Raw genomic sequence first — 24,872 nt, forward strand, 5'->3', positions numbered from 1 at the left:
ACCAGGCAAAACTATCTACCAGAGATACAGAGATTAATTTGGTGCCAATCCTCTCATCAGATATAGGGTAAGGTGATCAATGGGCCAAAAAGTCACCCAAAAAACTGATGTAATCCTTTAAGCAGCCAGGAGCACCACACAGATGGGGGTCCCAGATAACAGAGAGAGTAATTAACTCTTTAATTTGGGTTTTTGCATATACTGTATATTCAGGGACTTTTGATAGAATCAGAGACTGAATTGATTGTTGGACTTTAGTATTCATCCAATGAGCTCTAAAAGAGACTTTTGTCTCATAGTGTCGCATTCAGAGAGAAGTAGCGAGAATATCAGCCAAGACAGAGTGATGGTCAGAGGAAAATGGAGTGAAAAGTCAATGTGTTGATGCTGGAGATCGGTGCAGTGAAAAGGAGTAGATATCAGCTACATTTCCACGCCAGTCTAGCTGCAAAAGTAGTGTAGAGGAGGTTGTAGAGGAGAAGAGGATAATTTGTGAGTTTTGTGACGTTTTGTTAAAGGTTTGGGCTAGAAAAAGATTTAGGCAGACTTCAAAGGACTGCCGTGCCCAACAGTACTACTGTTAGCCTAGCGAGCTGAGCCTTGTTGCTGCGTCATGCTAGAGACTGAGACAAAAGAGACGGAGACAAAAGGAGAGAATCAACTTGGTTGGAAGAGAATTCAACTACTTTGCCTGTCAAGACCAGATGAGTGACAACTGCGAGGAGAAGTGCGAGAACATTGCGGGAGCGACAGCGTGGTGCAGTCGGCCGTGCGTGTTTTCGTCAGCGGCTGTTCTCATAAGGCCAGCGGTTATCTCTGCCAACCAGTGACACTTCTTCAACGCCGGGCCCCTGACGGAGGTCATGTCAAAGGAGAGACAGTACCAGTTTTCTGTTTTATCTTCTGAGGTGACTGAGCACTAAGGGTTTTTTTTTTTTGAGTTAAAGACAAAAGGACATTTGTGGAAAATATATGGTTTAAAGGATAATTTGCCTCTATCTTGAAAATCAGAGTGGAGATATTACCTAAGGTGTTAAGGTTTGACTGTACTCAACATCACACCTGTAGGTGAGGTTAGAGTGTTAAAGAGGCACTTCACTATTTCAAAGTAAGTGTAGAGGTGAGAGTATTAGAGGCACATTTCATTATTTCAGAAAGATAACAGTCGAGTGCTCAGATAAGGACATTTCAGTTGTGTTTTAAGGGAGAATAAGTGTTTTTGTTGAAAGGAGTATTTCACCATTTCAGAAGGAATACGAATTGAGGGTACTGTTAAAGTAAAAGTAAGGTTTCTATTATTTTGGAAGAATTACAAGAAAGATAAAGGGTTAACATAAGATACAAGGGTTAATGGCAAATAAGTTGATAGTTTGCAAAGTAAATCTGTTTTTTTTTTCTTTGAAAAGTGAACTATTTTGGTTATTGAAGTGTATGAAGGTTTGAACTATTATTTTAAGCACCTATGCAGGAGGTTTAAAGAAAAATATACAGAATACTGAATATTGAACAGAAACAAGGAACATCTATTTAATAAATGCCTTATTTTTTACATGGGAAACTTGACTTCAGGTGTATAATTTTACCTACTAAAGGTTTATGTTAAGCTATCTTCTCTGGAGTAGGGGCGTCTCACCATTGTAGGGTTGCATAGGAGAGGGATGCAGGGTAGGTCACACATCTTACCTGTGCATGTCACACACCAGGATGTCACTGTGTTCACAGTAAATCCTGGGAACCTCATGCTACTCCTGGGCTTATTACAGGGTATTTAAGAGTCGGAAGGAAGAAGCGTCGTGGCAGGGGCCAAGACCCTTTTGTATTCTCTGCCATCCACAGTAGAATAGATTTGTCACCTCTACCACGTGGGCGCGTACTGTCCGCTACACATGACCTGTTCTATCTCGATGCACACACACATGCAGGAACACACACAGAAAAACAAGCACATGTGCTCACACTACACTATACGCACTCAGCAGGTTTTTTGAGGCCAATTCCGTTTACTGATTTGACAGCTGACAGCGGATGACCTGCAGTATTCGGAACGTCTTTCGGCCGATTACGATCGGTGCGTCCCTGTCAGGCACACACACAAACACACACACTGAAGCACAACACATGCATGCACACAACGCAAAGAAGGGAACATGCACAGACTCACACTTATATTTGCTCTATCCCCCTCTGCCCTGCTGACTCACAGCAGCTCTGGCTGACAAAAGTTCAGGCTAACACCCACTCTCCCCACCTCGCAGATCACTTCCCCCTGGTGTTAGTCTGTCAAAAACAGCAGCCTCGTCTCTCTTTTCACTTGAACCTAAAACTAACAAGCAAAGTTTGGCCTGGAAGAGCGCAGCAGTGCTGGGAACTTCCTGTCAAGTTAAAAGAAAGTAAGCAATGGACTAAATTTCCCCTGGGCCAAACACTGGCTACATTCTCCTACGGTAAATCATACATCACATCACAAGCAGGATGGGTCCATAGGAGCCTAAATAGGAGTTGTATTCAACTTGAAGTGCCCTCAACCTAACTTGCTGTTTTCGCTACAGGCAGTGTCAAATAAGAACTGTTTACTGAGCAGCTGTCCTTTCCAGGGACCAATAACCTGCCTGCTTTATCGATCCCAATTTGCTGCTTGAGCACAGGAGCAGGTATGGAAAGACAACACTCACAGACACAGAAACATACACACATACACACACAGCGACTCCCAGAGCCTGAGCAAGGTAGCAAGTAAGGTAATAGAGAGTGATGGCTGGACTGACAAGAGGCTCATCTGGAACTAAATAGAACAGAAAGAACATAAACAGAGATGCATGAGTCAAACCATCACACAGACTATCCCCTAGAGCTTTTGTGTTTGTTTACATTACGTGTGTGTATAGGTGCTAACAATGTGTGCATGTTGGTGAGTGTGTGAGCCAGCGTAGCCGCCTACTCAACTATCCTTTATTCTGTCATCCCTGTGAGACAGGAGCGTGCTTTTGAATTAGCTCTATCAGCAGCACAGCTATCTATCATGCTGACAGGATCGCAGGGCTCGCAGGTTTGACACCAGGAGAACGCTCACCTCAAGTGGAGGTGTTAGTCCTCGCTCGCTCGTGTAAATGAAACCTGTAACGTGTGTATATGAACCAACGGCCCTCTGTTAACACAGGTCTCATGTGGGCTGCATGTGTAATTCACACAGCTACTGAGCTATTGCACCCAAGGCTCCAGTGGGGCCAGTCATGAACTCAACCCTCCAGCTTGGGGGGGGGGGGGGGGGGGTCCTATGGGCCATATGCATGCTAACTGTACAGCTGTCAGCCAGCGCCTTTGAACAGCGCAGCTGCAGAGGGCACAGGGTGAACATGTACCAATATGTGGTGGTTAAGTAAAAATGGGGCAGCTGTAGACAAAGAGAGGTCGAGAGACACAGACAGAGAGAGAGAGAGTGAGAGTGAGAGAGAGCGATAGAGAGAGAGAGTGAGAGAGAGAGAGAGAATATCACCTCCTGGTGTGATCTGATCCCACTCATGTTGTAAACACACATCATATATCTAATCAGCATGCATACATATGCAACACATGCACACATACATGGAGACACAATGTTGACACACACACACACACACACACACACACACAGACACACAAAGCAGCACCTGCTCATTAACTCTGATGGTGAGAACACAGCCAACAATTTTCCTCTAACTCTGCCTCGGCTTCCCTCTTCCTCTCTGTCTCTTTTTCTCTCTCTGTCTCTGTCTTCCTTCTTCTATCCACCTTGCATTGCTCTTTGTAGGTAAACCTCCATCTAATTGACAGCTGGAGTGGCTGTGAAAATCTGCGCTTTGTCAAGGCCATCTACTTCATTGCTGGCTTTGGCATCACTCAGCGCATGGAGAGGCTGGTTTGAAGGCAGTTGTGTGTTGCAACAGAGCAGGCGGGCCTCTGAAAGCGCTCTGACTTCTGGTTTTGTTTGGCAGGCAACATTAGCATTAGAGGCAAAGGCAGACGGGCGGACAGAAAGGTAGACAGGGAGTAGGAAAAACGGCGAGGCACATTTCCACGGGGATAATTGGGAGATGATGAGACAGACATGCAGATACCTAGAGGGGGAAGTGGAGTCTAATGAAGCAGACAGACAAGCCAGACATTCAGCTGTGTCCTTACGTGGTAGGAGGCCCTCTCTTCTCTGTCCAGGGGCCTGGTGACGTACATCTTGCCGTGGACGGGGTCTATGTTGTAGACGTCGCTGGGCGGCTGGTCGGCCCCGGCTCCGGTGATGCTGTAGCGGATGCCGATGTCCTGGTCCTGGTCTGAACGGATCTGAGGAGAGACCCAGAGAAACAAGTTCAACGGAAGGGAATATTTGGTTCAAAATGTTTTACAATTTGGCCCTGGGTTCCTACACACACAAAAAAATGGATTCTTCAATATGAAAGTGGCGATTTTACTAAATTACTACGATATTATTATATTATGATACCATCAGCTCCAGAGGACAGGCAGCAGACATCATAACATAATCATATAGCATAATAAATGACAAAAAGTGTCAAAAGTGCAATGTAGAATAAAGCCAAAAGTTCATTTGTTTGAGTGGATGCATTAATGATAAAGATTGCACTGGGGGGGATAGATGATCTTTCCTAGCAAGCTTTCTTTACTGATAGCATTTTGAACCTAAAGCCTGACGGTGGAGAATCAGATGAAGTGTAGTGCGGGGAATAGTTCCACTGTCAAAGATTTTGTCTGACCTTGGTTTCTTCCAGAGATTTTCTTCCCCTGCATCGCGGTTCTCACCAGACTTTGAACACGTGTGAACATGACCTTATTGGCAGTTACGAAGGTATTTCTGACATCTATCTGCCTGGATGATGTGAAATTGATTCGCGGCGTTTCAGTGGCTGTTATTTCCTGTCCGGGCAACTCAATATCTCAATATGCCTGTTCCACCTTTAATACCTCGGTTGTTGCTTCACACACTATCCCAAATCCAACATTTATAGAGTGATATATTGCACATCAAACAAGTTTCAGTATATGCGCCTCCACTGGCCCAGCAATAAAAATATCAATATTTCTGCTCAGTGCCTTGCCATCTGCAAAGAAGACGAAGGAAGATTGGGTCGTGGCATTACTTCCTGTGGCATTGATTTTCAATGAGCTCCGAGGATTCAAGTGAGTCACCATACAATGTTACAACATTAATTTGACAATACTGTTAAATGAGGGGCTCCTGCACATTTATTGAAAGCACCATTGTATCTAATTTCCATCGCTAAGTGACTAAGTGGGCACACAAAGACTCCTGCCTCTGCACACACCTTGTAATGAATTACATGGATTTATTAGGAACTGGGGAGTATTAGTGAGGAACATGTAGATGCAAATAAAGGTACTGAGCAGGACCAAATGCTCGTGGCCTGAGGGTTTTACACAGAGAGCCAGTACTAGGCTCTCTACACTGTTGCTGTTACTTTCAAAATGCAATTTGTTTACAATTAGTATCGTAATCTACAAGATTATTCCAATAAAGTAACACAATCAGTCTACTTCAGTTAATTTTACCATCCAAAATTCATAGAATATGGAGTTAAATGGACACTTAATTTCAGTTTACAGGTATTTGATTGGTGTTATTATCATCATCTACTGTCATAATGAGATGTCATTTAAAGATATAATGATATTCTGAGCATGTGTTGTGTAAAACTACAGGTACCAGTCACCCAGTGAAAACTAATGGGGATCCTAATAACAATAAAATAAAATGCAGATGTTAAACATAACAACAAAACAAAACATAACACAACTGCCTCAAATATATCTGCAATCTGAACGCTGTTTTTTCAGCAGTTTTAAAGACTTACAGTAATCATTTTAGGGTAATCACATTACTGTATTCCCATGATTTGTAGTCCATCATTCCCTAAATCCAGTTCTTTACAGGGATTATAGGTGGGTTTATGATAATAGGCCCTAACAGTGGATGGTGTGCTGCAGCCTACTTTAGCAGGTGCAAGAAAACTGTGGACTCTGGACCAGTTCTACCTTTGTGTGCCAAATAGTCCATATAATCTTTTCTCCAACCTCACCCCGCAACGCAACAGAACGTTTCCCCTACAGGGATTGAACCATCACTATGGTTACAAGTCAGAGGGAGTAATCACAGAGTCAAACGGAGAAAATGGAAGACTCTCCTCTTTCTCTCTATCTCTCTCTTCCCCTCCTATGCAATTTTCCTGGTCTGTGGGGCTGGAGATCATGCATGAAAATGAAATTACTTCATCCGTTCAGCGGTGACGGCGGCTTCTGCATAAAACATCTCTCTGTTTGAACATGATACCCTCCTCTCTTAATTTCCAACACGGTCCTCCCACACCCACGGCCTCGCACAGGCAGCGGCGTCCTTCTCATTTCCCCGGCTCAGTTCACATATCTATATAATGCTGCGTGTGTGCCGTTCTATCTTCAGATCCAGGTGAAAGGCTCTCCTATCAATCAGAGCACTCGAGCTGCTCTATTTGGCATACATGTAATCACTGTAGCATAATTGCGATACTGTACACCTAATCAGACGCATTATTCACTGTGCCCACCATCAGTCAATCATAGCAGAATAACATTCCAGCATAAATAATGCTCGAATTTGATCATTCACCCTCATCATCGGTGTCATCTGCTTGGTAGATAATGTGTAGCGGAACAGAAGAGATGACGCATTTCAGTAATGAGAGCGTGCCTGAGAAATCTCCTATCTTATCTGCTGGAAGAAACAGACGTGCTGAGGCTCCTGCGCTCCGAACAACAAAAACACAGAACTGAGGCACACCAACAAGAGTCCCATCTGCCCTATAGCTGCAGGAACATGCACAGAAAAGGAAAAAAAACAAGAGAAATCCAATACCCAATCCAACATCCAATCCCAGCATCTTCTCCTTCAACATGTAAATATTTCCTTGGTGTGCATACGAGGCGGCCGTGGTAGCCGATGTATGTGTGTGTAGTGAAGTGTTTGACAGGTTAGAGATTCGCTGTGTGGGCACCAAAGCGTAGATCAAAAGGACCAGCTCAGTTCAATAATTCACAAGGCCGTCATGTGGGAAACACACATATGAAATTTCCACCTGCCACGGATCCGTGCTTCCGCATCCAGACGCGTGCATGGATGCGTGTCTGTGTGTACGTGTGCGTGTGTGTGTGTGTATGTGTGTGTGTGTGATCCGTCTCTTCATTGGAACTTCAAAGCGGAGCTGTGTGTGGTTGGCACGTTGGTTTAATAGCCCCGAGAGGAGACAGAGGAGCTCTTACATGTCATGCGGCCTCAGCTTCCACGCCTGTTTAAAATTCCACATCGAGGCCACCTGAGACCAGATGTCACATTTGCCGGTGTCTCTTAATGAAGAGTCTTTATATTGATAAATTGAATAAATGAAGAAGCACGGCTTTGCGGAGTCCTGGGAGTCCCATGAGTGACGACTGCTCAATTGAGCCATTTCAATGGAGCGCTAATGATGAAAGCTGGGATTTCTATCCTTCTCTCTATCGCTATCTCTCATTCTCTCTCTCTCTCTCCTCAGTACCTCCTGGCAGATAGAATGGCTACTAATCAGACTAAAAATAGCCAGGAGAGTCTCTCTCTGTCAGATCAGACCAGACATCAGATAAGTGACCCATTTGTAGCTCTTTGAGAGTGATTTCCTTGATTACTGACAACTGCCAGGATCCTATGGGACAAGCTATCAGTGTGAAGAGAAAGATGGAGAGAGATGGAGACAGAGAGACACAGGGAGCGAAAGCAATGGGGAGTTGGGAAAAATCAGATGAGGAATTAGTGCTCTGTTAAACTCCTTGGGTGTGACACGCGGCGCGCAAATACATAGAGAGAAAGGAACGGAAAGGAATACATTTCCATTTATTGAGCATGGCGGCTGGCTGCCTAATGAGCGCACTGTGAAGTTTCAGTCTGTCCAAATCTCCTTTAATTGATTCGACCCTGTCTGATTACCCCCGCTGCATAAATAGTTTGATGCTTACATAAACAGGGACTAATTTGATGTTTATTTGATGTTACTCTGCATTTCATGCTCGCTCCTACTCCGCCATCTCCCTTCGTTCGAACAATGCTGCAAAATGAAGAACGGAGTGTCCCGCAATGCAAAGGAGAAGCATGCGTGGAGCTGCGGTTCATTTTTCCCTGGCAGTGTTTCGCTTCCAGGAAACAACAATCATTCAACCAGGAAATCATTAAAGGACAGCATGCTGCAGGCACCCGTGGGATCATTAAGGGTTACAGTGTGCTACGGGCTAATGTCACACAATAATGGGAATCTGCAGTTTACACTCTTTGATAGCCTCTTTTATGTCTCGTACACGCTTAATGGTTGAGGACTGGGCTGTAGTCCTTTGGCTCCACACGTCTCCCTCTCTTTATTTTATAGCTCTTTATGAGCTCAATCACCTCTCTTTCCCTGTGGGGCACATCAAACGCACCCCCGGGGTTAGAGAGGCTCAAGAGACACATCGGGAACAAGGGAGTTGCCAGCACTCGCCTACTGTATTTCCAAGACGACTGTGTCGCCTGTTGTTGCCATGGGTGATCGCTTTTTTCAATTGGTTGAATTCAATTCAAATTAATTTGATAATGCTTCAGTAGACCAATATTTCTGGAAGCTCCATCCACTTAAAATGCTAGAACGTTATACTTCTGTATGTGTTTCATAGAGTAGACAATGGGGAAAAGCTAACCAGGAAGTAGCAGAGTATCAGCTATTCATAATGCTGGGTGAGACAGTACAATGTCATTGATGGTAAAACTAACCAATTATGGAAGACGCCCACTACGTTGCACTAATTCCAACTTTGAATTCAAATTTGAATAATGTTCTGCATATAGTAGTATACAGATTGTATGAAGGAGGGTTAGCATGCAGCAGATACTGCCAAATGCAGTGGCATTTCCGTGCCAAGGTGCATTGTGGGAGGAAGTGATGCCGGCCACTCAGGAGACAGACAGGCTATGACTAAGCCCTTCTGGCAGCCTCTCAGTTACGCTTTAGCTGTCATAGCTGTCACCCATAATTAAGGAGTGTCTGCCAAATCTCTGCATGGCTTTAATGGAAACTATTTACTGACTGGATGGCTCATATACTCTCAAGCTCTTACTCTGAACTGCCTACACACATGCAGGAAACAATATGGTTATTTGATGGTGATGAAAGCGTGATTCAGCAGTGAGATGGAATTATTATGAGGTGGCACCAAAACTCACTGTGTAGATAATAAATAATCAGTCAAATTGCCCAAAGTCTGGATTAGTTTGAGGTATTCTGCCTCCGTTCGTCTGTCTCGCAAGACGGTCGGTTCATCATGTGGAATCAGCGAAAGCAGCCAACAATCACAGCTTTTTTTTCTGACCAGGGTTTTAGAGTTGGCAAAATCCAATTTGCTCAAACCTTCTGTTAAATTTCCCCTTGTAATGACTCAAGTTCCGCTCAAGTTTGCCGATTTTCCAACAATTTTCCCTTAAAGCGATTTTAGCTGGACGCTCATACGTCTGGTATTAAGTTTTATTTACTCTACTGTTCATTTCGATGCTGCCACCTGCCGAGTTGGGGAATTGCTCATCAATGGTTTTAAAATGCTGTTTTCTATTTTTTTTTCTTCACAGATTCATTGCAGGTCTTGTACCTGAGGCAGCGGGCTTAGAGGAAAAACACGAGACCATGTCAGGCTAGAATAGACAATTGATTTTCCTGTCTTGAGCAGTCTTGAGCAATCTGGCACTGTGCTTTCAGCTTTAGAGTGTAGCCACTGGGGTTAAGATATTCAGATATGACAATAAACCTTTGCACTCATGGGTATGGGGATGACTGTTAAGATGACTCACTTTGGAAGGGTGTATTGGTATGTTAAACAGCGTTATCAAAAGCATCTACGCATCTGCAAACTACACAGGCATCCTTGAAAATCACAGTGTTTGATAATGTCTCATCTCTCCCCGCTGTTATACAGTATCTGTTGTCTCTTTGTTGAACATGAGGGAAATGGCAAAACTACATGCTTTTTAACTTCCTCTTAAATTTCAGTTTTGCATCGCTTTGATCCCTCCTGCTGTGTGCTTGTCACTCTTCAAAGCTGATATGCCCTGCTTTTGATGGGGAAGAGGAATTCAAATAGTCTGATAGGCCATCCACACAAACATCCAACAAAATGACAGAGGAGGAAATAGTGAGGCAGAGGATGAAAGAGAGAGAGAGGCCGACAAAATGGAAACAAAATTTCCAATTAGGGAAGATATGGGACCACGGGTTTTTGCCAGCCTTCAAACTTTCTTTTCTTGCAAAATACAATAACAACCTTACATGCAAGAGTGTGGCGATAAAGGAAAAAAAAAAAACTGTCAGTTTTGTGGCACCATGAGAAAAGAATGGTGAGGATGGTTTTAAAAATAGTCACATAGGAGGCCTGTAAGAGAGAGAAGCTGTGGAAAGCTCAGGTTTAATATCTCTCAAGTGAGAGTCACTGACAGCCACCGTCGCACACAGTTATCCCTGATCCTCATAAAGAACAGCTGCGTCTGCGCCTCGGCACACAGACAGGCTACTCCATTATGGATCGGAAGCTGAATGGGAAATGAACCGAGCACTGTGCAGTTCTGAAATATGGATTTTTTTTTTTTTTTTGCCTCATGCTCCCTCCTTTTCATTTGGTGTTCTCCCCCCTTCTCTCTGTCTTGGTGCTGCCATTTCAGTATGCCTCGCCCCTTCCGTCTGTCTCCGTGTGTCGTTCTCTCTCTCTTTCTGTCCCTCTCTGTCTATCTCTCATTCTCTTGCTCTCCCCCCCCCCTGCCATTCCTCCCAGTGGGGAGGGACCGGCGAGAGTCCCATCAATACAAATGAGCAGGACTTGCCACCTGAGGAGGGCTTGGTCTGCTCTGGTACTGACACTATTATTCAGCTATTCTCCTCCATTCTCTAACATGGTCAATTGAATTGAGTCCTTTCAGTTCCCGAGGTTTCCTGAGGTAATCTCGCTGTGAATTGGATTTGGATTTAAAGCTGTTGTTGGGGTACATTTTTTTTTTTTTTGGACAAATAATGGAGACAAAACAGCAACGTTCTTTTTGGGGAGATCTTTTTCTCCCTCCTGAGGAGCTGTTTTGATGTGATGAAGTGTAAGCGAGGCTGTCGTCCCCCAAACAGGAGGGGGGCCCAGATGCTGGACTCCTACCTCAAGGCAAGACCAGTTGGTGGGAAAATCACTTTCCCAGCCACTGTCTTCAATACCTCAGTTCCGTATTGATCATTAAGATGTTTTTATGATTACTGAAACTTGGTTAGGTCTAGATGATTCCCCCCATTATTGTATGTAAAGCACTTTGTAAACACTGTTTTTACAAAAGTGCTATGCAAGTAAAGTTCTTCTTATTATTATTATTATTATTGAAAGGAAAAGAAGTCGGAGAAGTGGAGAAAAAAACAACTTCTGAGAAAGCATATATTGTCAAGTAATATGCCTTTTAATGAACAGCAGAAAAAGAACGGTGAGCATTTTGAATGCCGGCGGCATATCCAATAAATAACCTTCAAATAAAGGAGTTGGGCTCTCCGAACTCTGGCTGAGTCCTTCAGGAAAGAATGTCATCCAGATGAGCTTTCATCCAAAGCTCATTTGATTCACAGATATCTGGGGGTTTGTTCCTCAAGTTTTGACCATGAACCGCTCTGATGTCTCTCTCTCAAATTGGAATATCCTCCAACTCTGTGCTGGATTTTTGAATTCTCAATGTCTTTCATTGTTAATTCAGAAGAGGATAAGGTGTCCCAAAGCTTTAACATTTTGTGTACGCTCCAAAATAGATTCAATGCTTTTTGAAGCACACACATGCGCGCGCACACACAAGCACGCCGCTGCCGCCGCCGCATCCGCCGCCCCCGCCCCCGCCGCCCCCGCCTCCGCCGCCTCCGCCGCCTCCGCCGCCTCCACCTCAGACCATTAACCAGACGAATGAAATGTAGGATGGGAAAAAGGGGCAATTAGAGGGAGAACAAATATTAATGGAAGTTAAGAAGTGACTCACAAACCCAATTACTGCATTAGCCAGGCAATTTAGATGAGCTCCGCGCGAGACGAGAACCCTGTTGAAATGTACCAGCGGTCTCTCCGCATTAACAATGGCATTAATTCCCCTGATTCACAGAGATGGAGAAGAATAGAGCAAATACAGCCATTCTGTCTGCCATATAAAGGGAGCCACATTCCCCCACTCTGCAGTGGGAATGTAGGAGACAGAGGCTGACATTCTTGTCTTCCCCGCCCATACAGACTGCAGGCCCCCGGAGAGCGCCAAGTCGTTAAATGGCTCCATTCTCCAGCTCTCCCCAAGGCTCCGCAACACAAGGACAATAGGTAAACCAAACTCCAGGCCTTCCATGCATAGGGAAACGTACCATTGGATAATTAAAGTGACGACGTGACTGGCTGCTGGAAGGCCGTCCGAAGGGAGGGACGGGGGGGGGGGGGGGGGGAGAGAGAAAGAGAGAGAGAGAGAGAGAGAGAGCAGGGACCAGCTTTCTGCTGCTGCTGCACTTTTCTCCTCCACCTACCTCCGTTGTCAAATTGCATCCCTCAACCCAAGCTGCTGCCACACGGTCCCATAGGAGACATGCGGCCCTGACAGCCCGGCCAATCAGCAGCACCCCGAGGCCAGTTGAAAGCCCTCCTGGCATGCCAAAGGCTAGCGGGGTCCAACCAATCAGTTAGAGGCCAGGTTTGAAAGGAGGGCCCTGCTTGGCTCAGGGAGCTGCTAAGGCTGCCAATGAGAGTCCGGGGGGGGTTAGAGCGGCTCAGAGGGAGGCTGCCAGAGGGGTCAGAGTGGACGAGAGCGGACTGACAGTTATTTAGTGCGGGGCCGAGCTCTCTGTCAGTCACAACAGCACTCAGCCTTTGTACTACCGGGCCAGCTCTAATGGGACTGTCACCTTCTAATTGTCCGGCTGCGGGATGCTGAGAATAACAAATAGACACGCATACACTCGAATACGCATGGAACCACATAAACGCGCATAGAAACACGCACAGAAGTGTAAATTTAGACAAATGTTCACACATATGCGCTCACTCTTTTGTTATTGCTATAAGCAAATTGGATTTCTTGAAACTTTCTTCTGAGTATAGGGCAGTGTGTATTGACTACATCATCCCGCACCCCCGTTAACGCCACAGGCCTCGGGGTAATTTGTGCATTGTAGTTGATATGTGTGTTCCGTATGTGTGTGTGTGTATGTACTGAGAACAAGCGAATTAGATCAAGTGATACAATTTTCTGGCATTTGTGACACCCCCTATTGGTTGATGGTAAAAGGCCTTTGCAGACATACGTAGTTCTCCCCTCTGAACATAAGCCATCATTTATCCAATTAAGCCCATATACTGTATGAATGCAGTATGAAATTTGGATAGGTAAAAAAAAAGCTTTATGGAAATACGTACTTCTTCTATTCTAATTGGTAAAAAAAAAAAAAATCAATGACAGAGAACTCAGTCATTCATCAAAGTGGCAATTTTTGTAGAGCCGGCTCAGCTTCAGCTTTCATAATTATAGATGTCGGAATCATGGCTTTTGAAACTGTTACATTGGGTCTATGTAATAGCATATTTTTTGTCCCACAACCCCACTATCGCTCTGATTTTTGTTTCATGGCTCTATCCTGAATGGTTGAGAGGATATGTTGGTGGACACACACAAACACACGCACACAAACTAGACTTGACGAACACAAAGTAGACACAATGAACACGATGCATTTCAATGCACAGGGGATGCAATAAAACTGCAGACAAAATGAGCACATCTGAAAAGCATATTATGAGCTCATTATGAGCTGTAATGAAATACACTGTGCAATATGAGGTTGTAAATAAACCCACTGTGTTTTCATTTTGGGTACTAAGCAAACAGCAATACAGACATTACAATGTCATTGAGCTAACTTGCTCCCACACACACACACATATTTCAACTGCTGTGCATAGTAAACTAAATTAGAAAACCCACAAAAAGCCATGGATTCCTTCTGCATCAGGTTTTGGTTGTGCGGAAGTGTGGAAAGTTAAGTTGAGTGGTGGGCGCAGGTGACGAACTTCACCATTTGTTTCTGTTTTTTGTGCTTCTGTTTGCTCTCGATAAAATACTTCGGAATGAGGAGCCTCCAGTCATTCTAATTGGGAAACTTGAGCGTTCAATCACACTGCACCATGTATTACAATACCCAAGAGCGCTACAATAATGGGCTTTTCAGAATAATGAGCCAAACCAAACTGGACTTACTGAGCTGCATTGTTACACTCTAGTTTACCTATTCACCTTAGGACATGGACTTTTTCAACAATGTGAATGGGAATATATTGCAGGCTGATATCATTACGGCTCCATTTTAGCGCCATGGAAAGCTCATAGAATCATGCGGAAACTGTTCCCAAAAGAAACATAGCAAATAGAGGCATTTCTCTTCAGTCTTTTCCTCGGCTCAGCATGGTCCTTGAAGTGAATCGCATAATATTAAAATAACCTTCCACAGGGCGCTGAATGAACTCTAACTCTTATGGTTTGTCTCTTGAGCGGATGTGGGCCGCAGCCTTCATAAATCATAACTTCAATCAAGTCCACCCTCTGATCCCTGCTTGGCCCAACGACTGTCAGCAATGCCTGCCTTCTCTTTTCCCTCCTCTTTCCTAATTATTCGTTTTTTTTCTCTCTCCTTGTGGCTAACTGCCGGTCAGAGAGGGAGCCAGTGTTGAGGCATGGTTATATGAAGGGAAGACGATCTTTTCTCTCCCATATTCGGACTGCTTTCCATCAGTTTTGCCTCATTGGTCCCAGTCTTAGGTGCTGCAGGAGACGGTTGAGATGAGAATGCCACAAATGGCCTGAAACTAATGTTGGCCTCCCTCACCCCACAGATTTACAGCGCTCTCCAAAGGCTTTCTATTTTTTCTTCCTTTTTTCAATCTCTGCCTGTCCCCCTTTCTCCCTTCTCCATCTCCCACCCCGTCTCAATTTCTGTCTCTCGAAAGGAGTAGTTCTTTCCATCTATCTCAGTATCTATTTAACTCAGGCTGTTTTTCAACCTCTCCATTTCCACTGCTCTTACATCTGTCGAGTCAAATAATTTATTTGACAGCGAAAGCTAGACAGCATATTCCATTTGAGCACAATGGTAAATCAATGCCATCAAAGCTGCGCCACTTGTGATTCGTCATGAGTGAATTGCAGGTGTCAGGGTAAAAATGACCAGCAGTGGAATGGAGTTCTGCTACACTGTTTGTGTGTGTGTGTGTGTGTGTGTGTGTGTGTGCGTGTGTGTGTGTGTCTCTGTGTGCGTGTATGTGCATGTGTGTGTGATTTATTTTCTTTGTTGTTCATAAGAAGAAGGGTAACTTTATAATTTGAGCTAAAGGACTGTGATGATGATGAGGATGAGGATGATGATGATGATGATGATGATGATGATGATGATGATGATGATGATGATGACGATGACGATGACGATGATGGTGATGATGAGGATGATGATGTTGATGATGGTGATTATGGTAGCAGTAGTGGTGCGTTTGATGATCATGATATAGCAGGAAATCTTCAAATTGTCTAAAAGAAAGTTGCAATAAAAACTGCCTAATAATACCAAACTACAATGGAAGTGTCTGAGAAACCTGCAAGCACTGTAAATAAAATGTGTTATTATTATAATTATTTATTATTTACAATCAGTCACAACAAATTAACAAAATCCGCAGGTATTTTTTCTTTATTTATAGTAGGACCTCTCATTGTAACTGGGATTAATCAAAACTCCCTCAACAGCGGAGGTACTGTACATTAGCCTCTCATTGTGCCCGGTGTCATGCTGCCAGTTCTGACTGGAAGAGAAAGAGAAAACGAGCACCGGTCCACCACACGCATCCTCGGGCACGTCATTTGCACCGTTTGATGGATGCAAACGGGTAATTACACTCCAAAGGTTAATTGGTCTTTTTTGAAACCTGCTGAACCCGACAGCGTGGAGGTCCGGCCGCGAGAAACACAAGTGAAGGCAAGTCAAAGAGTTTCCACGGCGCGGGAGAGAGTTCTGAAATCAAGTGCGTGAGCTTTAAAGGTTGTTCTCGGCCACTTCTGAGACAGGCGAGATAAAGCACTAAATCCCCACTGCTCCTTTCCTTGGCTGCCTGTCAGAATAGAGAGTTGTGTTGCAGAGAGAATTGGGGATAGAGCAGCTCACAGAGCAGTGGACGGCATGAGTCACATCCCCCACGGTACACTGCTTTCTGCTATAGCTGAGGGCTGTAACCCACCTAACACACGCATAAACAGAGACAAAGTACACACACACACACACATTCATGCACATATGCATACATACACCCGCACTCAAAAGGAAATGCACATATTCACATACATGCAAACACAAAGAAGCGCCCACACGCATACTGTACACGCTCACACACAACACAGAACCCACTCACAAGGCCACACGCACAAAGGAACCCCCGGCGGTTTAGTAAATCCAACCATCTAAGACCCAACATGTGAAAAGGGGATGAAAGAGGGTCCGTTTCTCCAGCAGGGCAGCACAATTCGGCGCCTCCCCTGACACACCGCGGCCCTGCTGTGTGTGTTTTTGTGAGGGTGAGTGTTTCCACGCTTTGGTGGAAAATCTGCCCTCTTGCCGACACGTTGGTGAAAGGCGATTTCGGTAATCCGGGAGTGTAAGCCGCGCTGTACAAATGGGCGTAAGGGACTTGTGGGTGGGTGTGTGTGTGTGTGTGTGTGTGTGTGTGTGTGTGTGTGGGTGTCTGAAACGGAAGCAGAAAGCCGGGCGTCTGTCTGGGTGACTGATAAGAGGCAGCGAGTGAGCAGAGTTTAGAGCAGAAGCACAGAGCTGACGAGTACGACGCCTCCTTGGAAAACGTGTTTCCCTTGTTGGTGTGACAGACTTTTTGACTTTCCATGTTTTTAACACTCATTACTATGCTTTGGTTGTAATTATTGTGTAAATGTTCTGTTTTTTCACTGTGAGATCAGAAGAGTGGTAGCGCAGCTGCTACTCAGTGAAAACACTACTCAAAGGAGGAGAGAATTGGTAGCAGTTTCACCCTTTGCGTGTCCAGTATTTACTATGCAACTTTTCATATGCTGACAAATGCAATTTTACAACTTTGAGACAACTAAAGGTGCTCCGATCAGGATTTTTGGGGCCGATCACCGATCACCGATCGCTGGAAGCAGTATCGGCCAATACCGATCACCGATCACCGATCACCGATCACGGGGTCTATTTGAAGCCTTCTATTCATCGTGTAGCATTATTTATTTATTTAACTATTCTTAATAACATTGTATATTAAGTATTCAAATTAAGAGATGAGAAAGTATCATGAATTGACAACTGTTTATTGGCAGGCAACATGTGCAACATATTCCACTCTCTCTCTTAGAGACACAACTTAAACCACAGCAGCCTACGCTTGGTTATTGGGAGCAGCTTAGAGCTTAGCAAATATAGCTTTCCTGTGGAATAAAATAAATAAAATTTTATAAAATAAAAGAATAAAAGCTAAATGTGCACAACACAAAAAGGTTAGAACAATAAATTATATATAGGCCTACTGAGGCAACAAAAATCAATTCCAATAGATGGAAAACACAGGGCCTTTATCAATTTACTCCAACTTTAGAGACTATAAAAACTGCAACATAAAATATTTTTCAATATTAATCTGGATTGAGGGAGCAAACATTCAGAGTCAGAGTTAAAAAGTAAATATTAACGTTTTCAGTCCACTCAGTGGATACTGACTAGCACCTACAGTAGCCTATATACAGCTAATCTGCTAGGGAGGCGAGACGGTCCGGTGAGAGAGAGAGTGAGCGAGCGAGACAGAGCGAGAGAGAGAGAGTGAGCGAGACAGAGCGAGAGAGAGAGAGTGAGCGAGACAGAGAGAGAGAGAGAGAGAGAGTGAGTGAGACAGAGAGAGAGAGAGCGCAACACACACACACACACAGAGAGAGAGAGAGAGAGAGAGAGAGAGAGCGAGCGAGCGAGCGACAGACCGCACAAAGAGACTACTTCTGTTTGGATCTCTTCCCAACTCGTCTCTCCCTAACATTTTTGCAAATTTATTGTCTTTTTCAGACACCCGGTAGAACTGCCAGACCGGTGAAGCCATTTTAGCGGCGCGTAGAGAAATTGTCTCGCGTGTTTTGCGTCATCTGATCGGCTCTTCTGATCGGCCTTTATAGAGACCACCGATCAAACTATTTAGAACGAATATCGGCCGATAACGATCGGTGGCCGATCGATCGGAGCACCCTTAGAGACAACGCTAAGCGAACTTGTGCCATCCGCTGAAAAATCAGTCATTAGCATGTACCGTAGCAAACTGAATAAATACTGAGGTTAAATTGCCACCAATCTTGTTGCACAATGGTAACTTAATCAAAGAGCTGTCTTGCAAAAGGTTGGCGCATTCCTTTAATATGCATCCATCTCCAAAAGCGTTTGGGTTCCCTAGACTCATGACAATATAGATGTGATGAGCGATCATCACATCCATGTTGTCATGAGTCTAGGGATGTGATGATCGCTCATCAATCTACACGTATTGTAATCTGCAAAGTAATGCACTACGATGTGAAAAAGAATCCACCAGCAATATTAATAGGTCTAGACAAGCAATTGAGAGAGGGCACTCTTGAGTAATCCTTAAATACTGTGGATGCTTCCAAGAGCAAGCGCATATTGTGTATTTGTGTGCCTGTCATGCAAGGATTACTTTTATCTATCTGTGTCTATGTGGAGCCCAGAGGCACAGCAGACAAATCACCTGGCATCACGACTTAAATTGGAGACAAGAGCAGCTCTTTTAGCCTGCTGGGTGCTCTTGATAGAAAATAGTGGAATGTTGAGTCTCTGGGCCTCATGGTGATTGTAAGAGCTATTATATTCTCCACTCTTCTCACTTGCCTGCCCTGAGTCAGTACTTAGAAAGAATATGTGGGCTGTCTACCTTAGTTTTTTTTCAATCTCAGTTAAAAAAGGACAAAATTAAACTGTACACCAATGACACTGTGAATGTGTGGTATGTGCTGAAATTATACAAACTGCCACTCACTCTGACGAGCATCTGGGGGAAGGGTCCTCGGGAGTTTTCGGGCACATTGATAGGCGGGATGACCCAGTCTCTCTTCTGCCGCCTCAGCCCATTGGCGGAGGAGCCTCTCAGATGTTTTCGAGGAAACTTGATAACTCTGGGTTGGGAGTCCCAGACCCTCGACAGCATCTCCTCAATGCTGACCTGAAAACGGAAGGCAAACATGTCACATCGTGCTGAATCCAGCGATGAAAAACGCCGGGCAGGTTATCATTTTAAGAATGTTACGTTGTCATGACAGGTTGGAAGATGGAGCTATAAAGTGCTATAAAATGACAAGTTTTCACCTCTGCTAAAATTGAAAAGAAAATACTGGGTGTCAGACTCACAATAGAACCCATTTTGGTGGAGTGACAGAGAGCCAAAAACACAAGGAAAATATGAATCAACACTGTCTGAACGCCTTTGCATCATATTTCATAAGGCCCTTGGCAAGACACCTGAGCCTGCCCGAGCCCTTGGCTTCTGTTTAAAAGAAAGTGAGACCTCCCCCGGGCGAGATGGCTGGGTGTCGTCCACAGAGGTGCTGTGCTTTTTTTTCTATATCCCAGCAAAGCTTTCTGAGGCTGACAACATTATTCCTGCTTGTCCGCGTCGCTCTCTCCCCGTTAAAGCCAGAAAACAGTGGTGGCCCTATGTGACACTTTCCCCTGGCAGAGGCCTATCATCAAATAAAACAGGTATTGATGAAATACCAGAGTAATAACAGGGGGAGCCAGGGACGCTGGAAGTAGGGGTGCTGAGGGGGCTGCAGCACCCACTACTGGCAGGGGGCTGTAACTGCAAGGCTAAAAAGTTTACTAAACAAATCAATAAAAAACTTGTATTTTTTGAGAGTAGCATTTTAGCGTAAGCAGTCTATAAAACATGGTTGTTCGTTAAATGGTTGAAATCCACCCTTTGTTATTTTTTTATGATATTTTCTGTGTATCTGATGCAGAGCACGTAGCTAGGCGTGAAGGATCACGGATATTAGTGACCGGTAATGGTGGGTTAGGCGTCACTACCGCACTTCACCATGTCTCAAAAAAGAATCTCTGATTTCTTTAATAATGTCCCCAAAGCCAAACAGCAAAAACCCTTACAGAACACACTCGACTCCCTGCCGGCGGAGTGCGGTCTTCAATGAATTCAGTTATTATTAATGTTTTCGGTTGCTCTGTGTGTGTGTGTGTGTGTGTGTGTGTGTGTGAGAAAGAAAGGGAGAGAGAGCGAGAGCGAGAGGTTTTGGAGTGCGGTCTTCAATGAAAGCCTGTTTGTAAAGCACTGCCTATGGCCTGTTCAGAGTTACTTGTTAATGTTTTCGGTTGCTGTGTGTGTGTGTGTGTGTGTGTGTGTGTGTGTTATAAAGTTCAAGTGCCTTGTTCTATTGCTACCCGTATAGCGTTCCGTGTGTGAACTGTCCATAGCTGAATATGATGCTATGCTGCTTTGACATACAGCATGTTGGTGTTCAAGTTTGCTGTCTGTTGTAGGGTAAAATGTTCTAAAACTGGTGTAAAATGTTGGCCATTCAAATTAATACAAAAATCATGAATGCTGCGCAGCATTTAATATGACGTCATTATATAGACTTTCTCTCAGCACCCCCAACTCTGACTGACTTCCAGCGTCCCTGGGGAGGTTAGGGGGGGTGGCGTGGGCGGAGGGGAGAAGCAGCAGATGACCCTACACCACATCCACTGGCTTTTGTTTATCCAAGAGAGCTTTCCTCCACCTGTTGCAGAGAGATAAGACTTGGAAACAGGGAATTAACGTGGATAAGTATTGTATCCCTCTGCTCCTTGTTCCACCTTTTCAACCTTTTGGTTTTTATGCTCCGGAGAGTGCTGAGAGTACTACAACATTCATTACTACAATACTTGACCTATCATTGCTTTCTTTGTTTTGTATTGTCTCCTTTTTCCTCTGTATGGAAGAGTATTAGGGCCATTGTAGGTGAAACTCAGAAATTTGAGAGAAAAAATGCAGAATTTCTGACTTTAATCTCAGAAATATCTGTGTTTTTTCTTACAAATTTCTGAGTTTTTTCCTCACAAATTTCCCTTATTATTCACAATGGCCTTAATACTCTTCCATAACTCTGGATGCATTTCTCTGAATGAATTTCCATCTCACTGTGCACTTGTATGTATAAGGTGGATTAGTTGAATAAAGTTGAAGTGAACTGAACATACTGCTACTATTGATCTGTTGTGTTAATTTCTAGTTTAACTCCCCGGCTGCAAAAACCTGGGCAGTGGAAGTGAGCGATGTCGTTCCCATACAAGACCACGGTTGTGCTGGGCAGCTCCCAGGTAGAAATCTATGTGTGTTTATACAAGCCATCCGCCCCCTGCAACTGCTCCCCCAGGCTACTGCTGTGGAAACAAGATTGTGTTCAACTCGCCTGGTGAAACGAGGGTTAAAAAAAGGTGCGTAAAATAGTTTTTTTTTTTTCTATCTTCTATGGTGTCCTCCTGTGTAAGACGGCTGTATTGCTGTAATCCACCTAATCCTATTGTTGTCTCTGCACCCCCCCCATCCCACACACACACACACACACACACACACACAGACACTGGCGGTGTGCCTCTGTCACCTGAAGCACAGTGAAAATCCTCCTGCTCATCCCACCTGGAACACACATACAGTCATACACACAGGGACACAGATGTGCACACACACACACACACACACACCTTTGCACAAGTACAAACACCTGTCCACCCACACACACACACACACGCACACACTGCCAGGCCAAACGCAGGCCGGCAGGTCGCCCTATCAATATACACACGCTTTGCCTGTGAGAGAGACAGATTGTAAGCTAAACCTGAGCAAACACGGTGTATATTTTTCATCTTTTGTTTTAATTCTTCACAGCTTCACAGCTTAGAGGATTGGACTGCGAGCTGAGTGCAAGCCTCCAGATAGCCAGGGCCGTGGATTTAGCCGGGCGGGAGGCGGAGGGAGAGGGAGCGGGGCGGCGGGCCGGATGGGTAGAGGACAGAAAGAGGAACGAGGGGACCAGATGTGTTTCGCAGATAAGATAACTCTCGTTCCAGCTCCGCTCATCCACAACACTCACAGGTACCAACTGGCATGGGGGCAGCGGGGCGAGATGGGTGCATGCCAGTCCTTCCATGGGCGGCAGGTGGAATTAGTCACTGTGTGGGAGTGTGTGTGTGTGTGTGTGTTTCTGTTGCTGTGTGTATATCCGTGAATGCTCATTTGAAACAAACACAAAGCAGGGCAAAGCTAGCAGGAATGAAAAAAATATAGGAAAACATGCAACAGCCCTTAAACAACCCTCTCTCTGGCAGATGATGATGAATGTTTATATCATGAGGACTGTCTATAGATCTGCACATATGGACGGTTATGAATATAGAACACATATGATTCCCCGAGACTGCATCCATGCTCGGTCCGGTGTGCTGCTACTATGATAAAGTCCTTATCTCCCTCCCCAGCTATCGGTGGAAGAACACAATGAATAGTGGCGCTCTCCGCCTCTATGAGCCACTCAGCCTGCTGACGAAGGCAGGACATCAGGCCCGGCGATAACAAGGTTGAAGCATCCGATTGGCAGCGACTGGACAAGCACCAACATTCCTTTGGACGCGTTGCCAAGACAGAAATGAGGGAGAGAGAGGGACAGACAGACAGCGAGAGAGCGAGAGAGAGACAATGAAAAGGAAAGGTCCTTTATTGTAAGTCTGCTTGTGGATGATATCAGCGCAGCGGCTACATGTGACTGTCACTTTCAAACAGCATGGTAGATGGCAGGCAGGCCGAATTGGCATCCTGACAGACAACAGCAGAATTACAAAGGAAAGAAGGCAAAACTGGAACAGGCTCTGTGTGGGCCGCCAGGAGGCAAGGTGCTTATTAGGGGGTGTGTGAGTGCGCGTGTGTATGTGTGTGTAGCTTGTTGGTATGTGTTCAGCCATGAACACACATGCGCAATCATGTGTGCCAGCCTTCATGCAAGCACGTGTGCACACGTACAAATGTGTAAAACTATGTGCTCGGATGTGCGGGTGTATGTGTGTGCGTGCATACATGCGTGTTTGTGTGTCGGTGTGTGTGCCTGTGTGCGTGAACACACAATCAGGAGTCAGTTAGTGTGAAATCAGTCCCTGATGCGCCCGGGGCTCCTGAGGCCCAGAGGCAGGCAGGCCAGCTGGCAGCTCTCTCCTCCCAGGCAGCCTGCACATCGCTGGGGCATTCTTCAGGCTCGCAGCCCCCCAGCCCTGGAGCTGACATCTGGAGGTTATCAGTCTGACAAACAGGCAGAATAACACAATAACAGTCCGTGCTCATTGCCCGTCCTCTGTTCACCGTCGATCTGAAAACAAAATTTGTTTCAGTTCTTTTGATGTTTTTTTTTTTTTTTGTGTCTTTAGTGCTGCAGTGTTATTTCCCCACGCTGGTTCACTGTGATAAAAAAACGATCAGAGTGATAGTCTTCGGTAAAGAGAAAGTTCTCCCATGAGATCTTCCAAGGAAACTAAAGTGAAGAGAAATAACATTTAAATCTAACTTTGTATAAAAAAGTACTGAAATTCCTCTTTGCCGCTGTATGCCCGTTGAGACTTGCAGCTTTTCTGTGTGGATCGTCAACTTAATCAGGCCATAATCACCAAGTTAAAGCACACAGTAAAAGTGCAACCGTCCAACCCTGTTGGTCTTGCTTTTCAATGTCCAGCGGGCCCCAGGGTCCTACGTTCCACCCCGCTGCCGGCCTTTGCTGTAATCTATCCTGAACAGGTGAGGCTGTCTGGGGAGAGTGTGGGGAAATAAATGCAAACCAAATAAGCGCTAACAGCCGTTCCGACAACCAGTCGACTCCAAATCCAGTAGTGCATAACTGATGGGCTCTAAGCTGGTGGAGAAGGCAAACCAGCGTGCCATGAAATCAGGACGGGGTGGAGAGCGCTCATCGAGAGGCCCTACCTGTGTGAGGTGCGATAGCCTGAGTAAATAAACACCGTGGAAAGGGCTTTCAGGCCAAAGATGCACTACACTTCAACCGCTATTGTACCGTACACTAAAAGATTTAATACTAAAAAGCCTCGGCCGATCAGGGGGCGCGTTGTACGTATGCTAATTTCTACCACAGGAAAGAACAGTGAGAACTAAGCCCAATGTTATAAGCAAATGTGCACTGACCTGGTGCCACACAACAGAGCAAACACAAAGAGATATTGATAACAGGCTATATCTTGGGATGAGTCCAGCTCATGTGAGAAGAGATAATCCAAGCCTGTAATTAGTGCAACATTACAGTATAACATCTGTGCAGCATTTCTTTGTACACATGTCAGTCGGCTCCACCTATGCACAAAGCCAAAGTGAGAAACTGAGCTGCCTGTCTTTTAATCACCATTGGGAAGAAGGGCATATCTCGAGCTGTTTATAGCCTCTCCAACTGTTGCCGTGTTGATTACAGAGGCTTGGGTTGCGGTTAGGTAATGCGATTATGATAACCTCTTCGCTGAAATCGCTATTGACTTTCAGAACAAAGAGATGGGCTCAGATAACAACTGCTCACCTCCATGTCTGTTTACCAAACTGGAAAAGGAAACCGAGCCATTGAGTTCAAAAACACTGTGCCGCAGCATCCCTGTGTGGACAACTCGATGTAACTCTTATAATTAAAGTGGCACTGGGCAACT

At 44.9% G+C, this 24,872-nt stretch overlaps 1 protein-coding gene across 1 annotated transcript in view; it reads right to left on the reverse strand.

Annotated features, from left to right (window-relative positions):
- The window catches only part of cdh4 (cadherin 4, type 1, R-cadherin (retinal)), a 57,949-nt gene extending 38,614 nt beyond the window's left edge, over nucleotides 1–19,335 (reverse strand). Inside the window, exons 1-2 of the mRNA XM_071917427.2 lie at nucleotides 19,168–19,335; nucleotides 4,159–4,314 (exon numbers count right to left, since the gene is read on the reverse strand). Of these exons, the coding sequence (XP_071773528.1) occupies nucleotides 4,159–4,314; nucleotides 19,168–19,335 (324 nt within the window). The remainder of the gene's footprint in view (nucleotides 1–4,158; nucleotides 4,315–19,167) is intronic.
- Between the last annotated feature and the right edge of the window lie 5,537 nt (nucleotides 19,336–24,872).

This window comes from Centroberyx gerrardi, chromosome 5, assembly GCF_048128805.1.
Source record: "Centroberyx gerrardi isolate f3 chromosome 5, fCenGer3.hap1.cur.20231027, whole genome shotgun sequence".
NCBI classification, from domain to species: Eukaryota; Metazoa; Chordata; class Actinopteri; order Beryciformes; family Berycidae; genus Centroberyx; species Centroberyx gerrardi.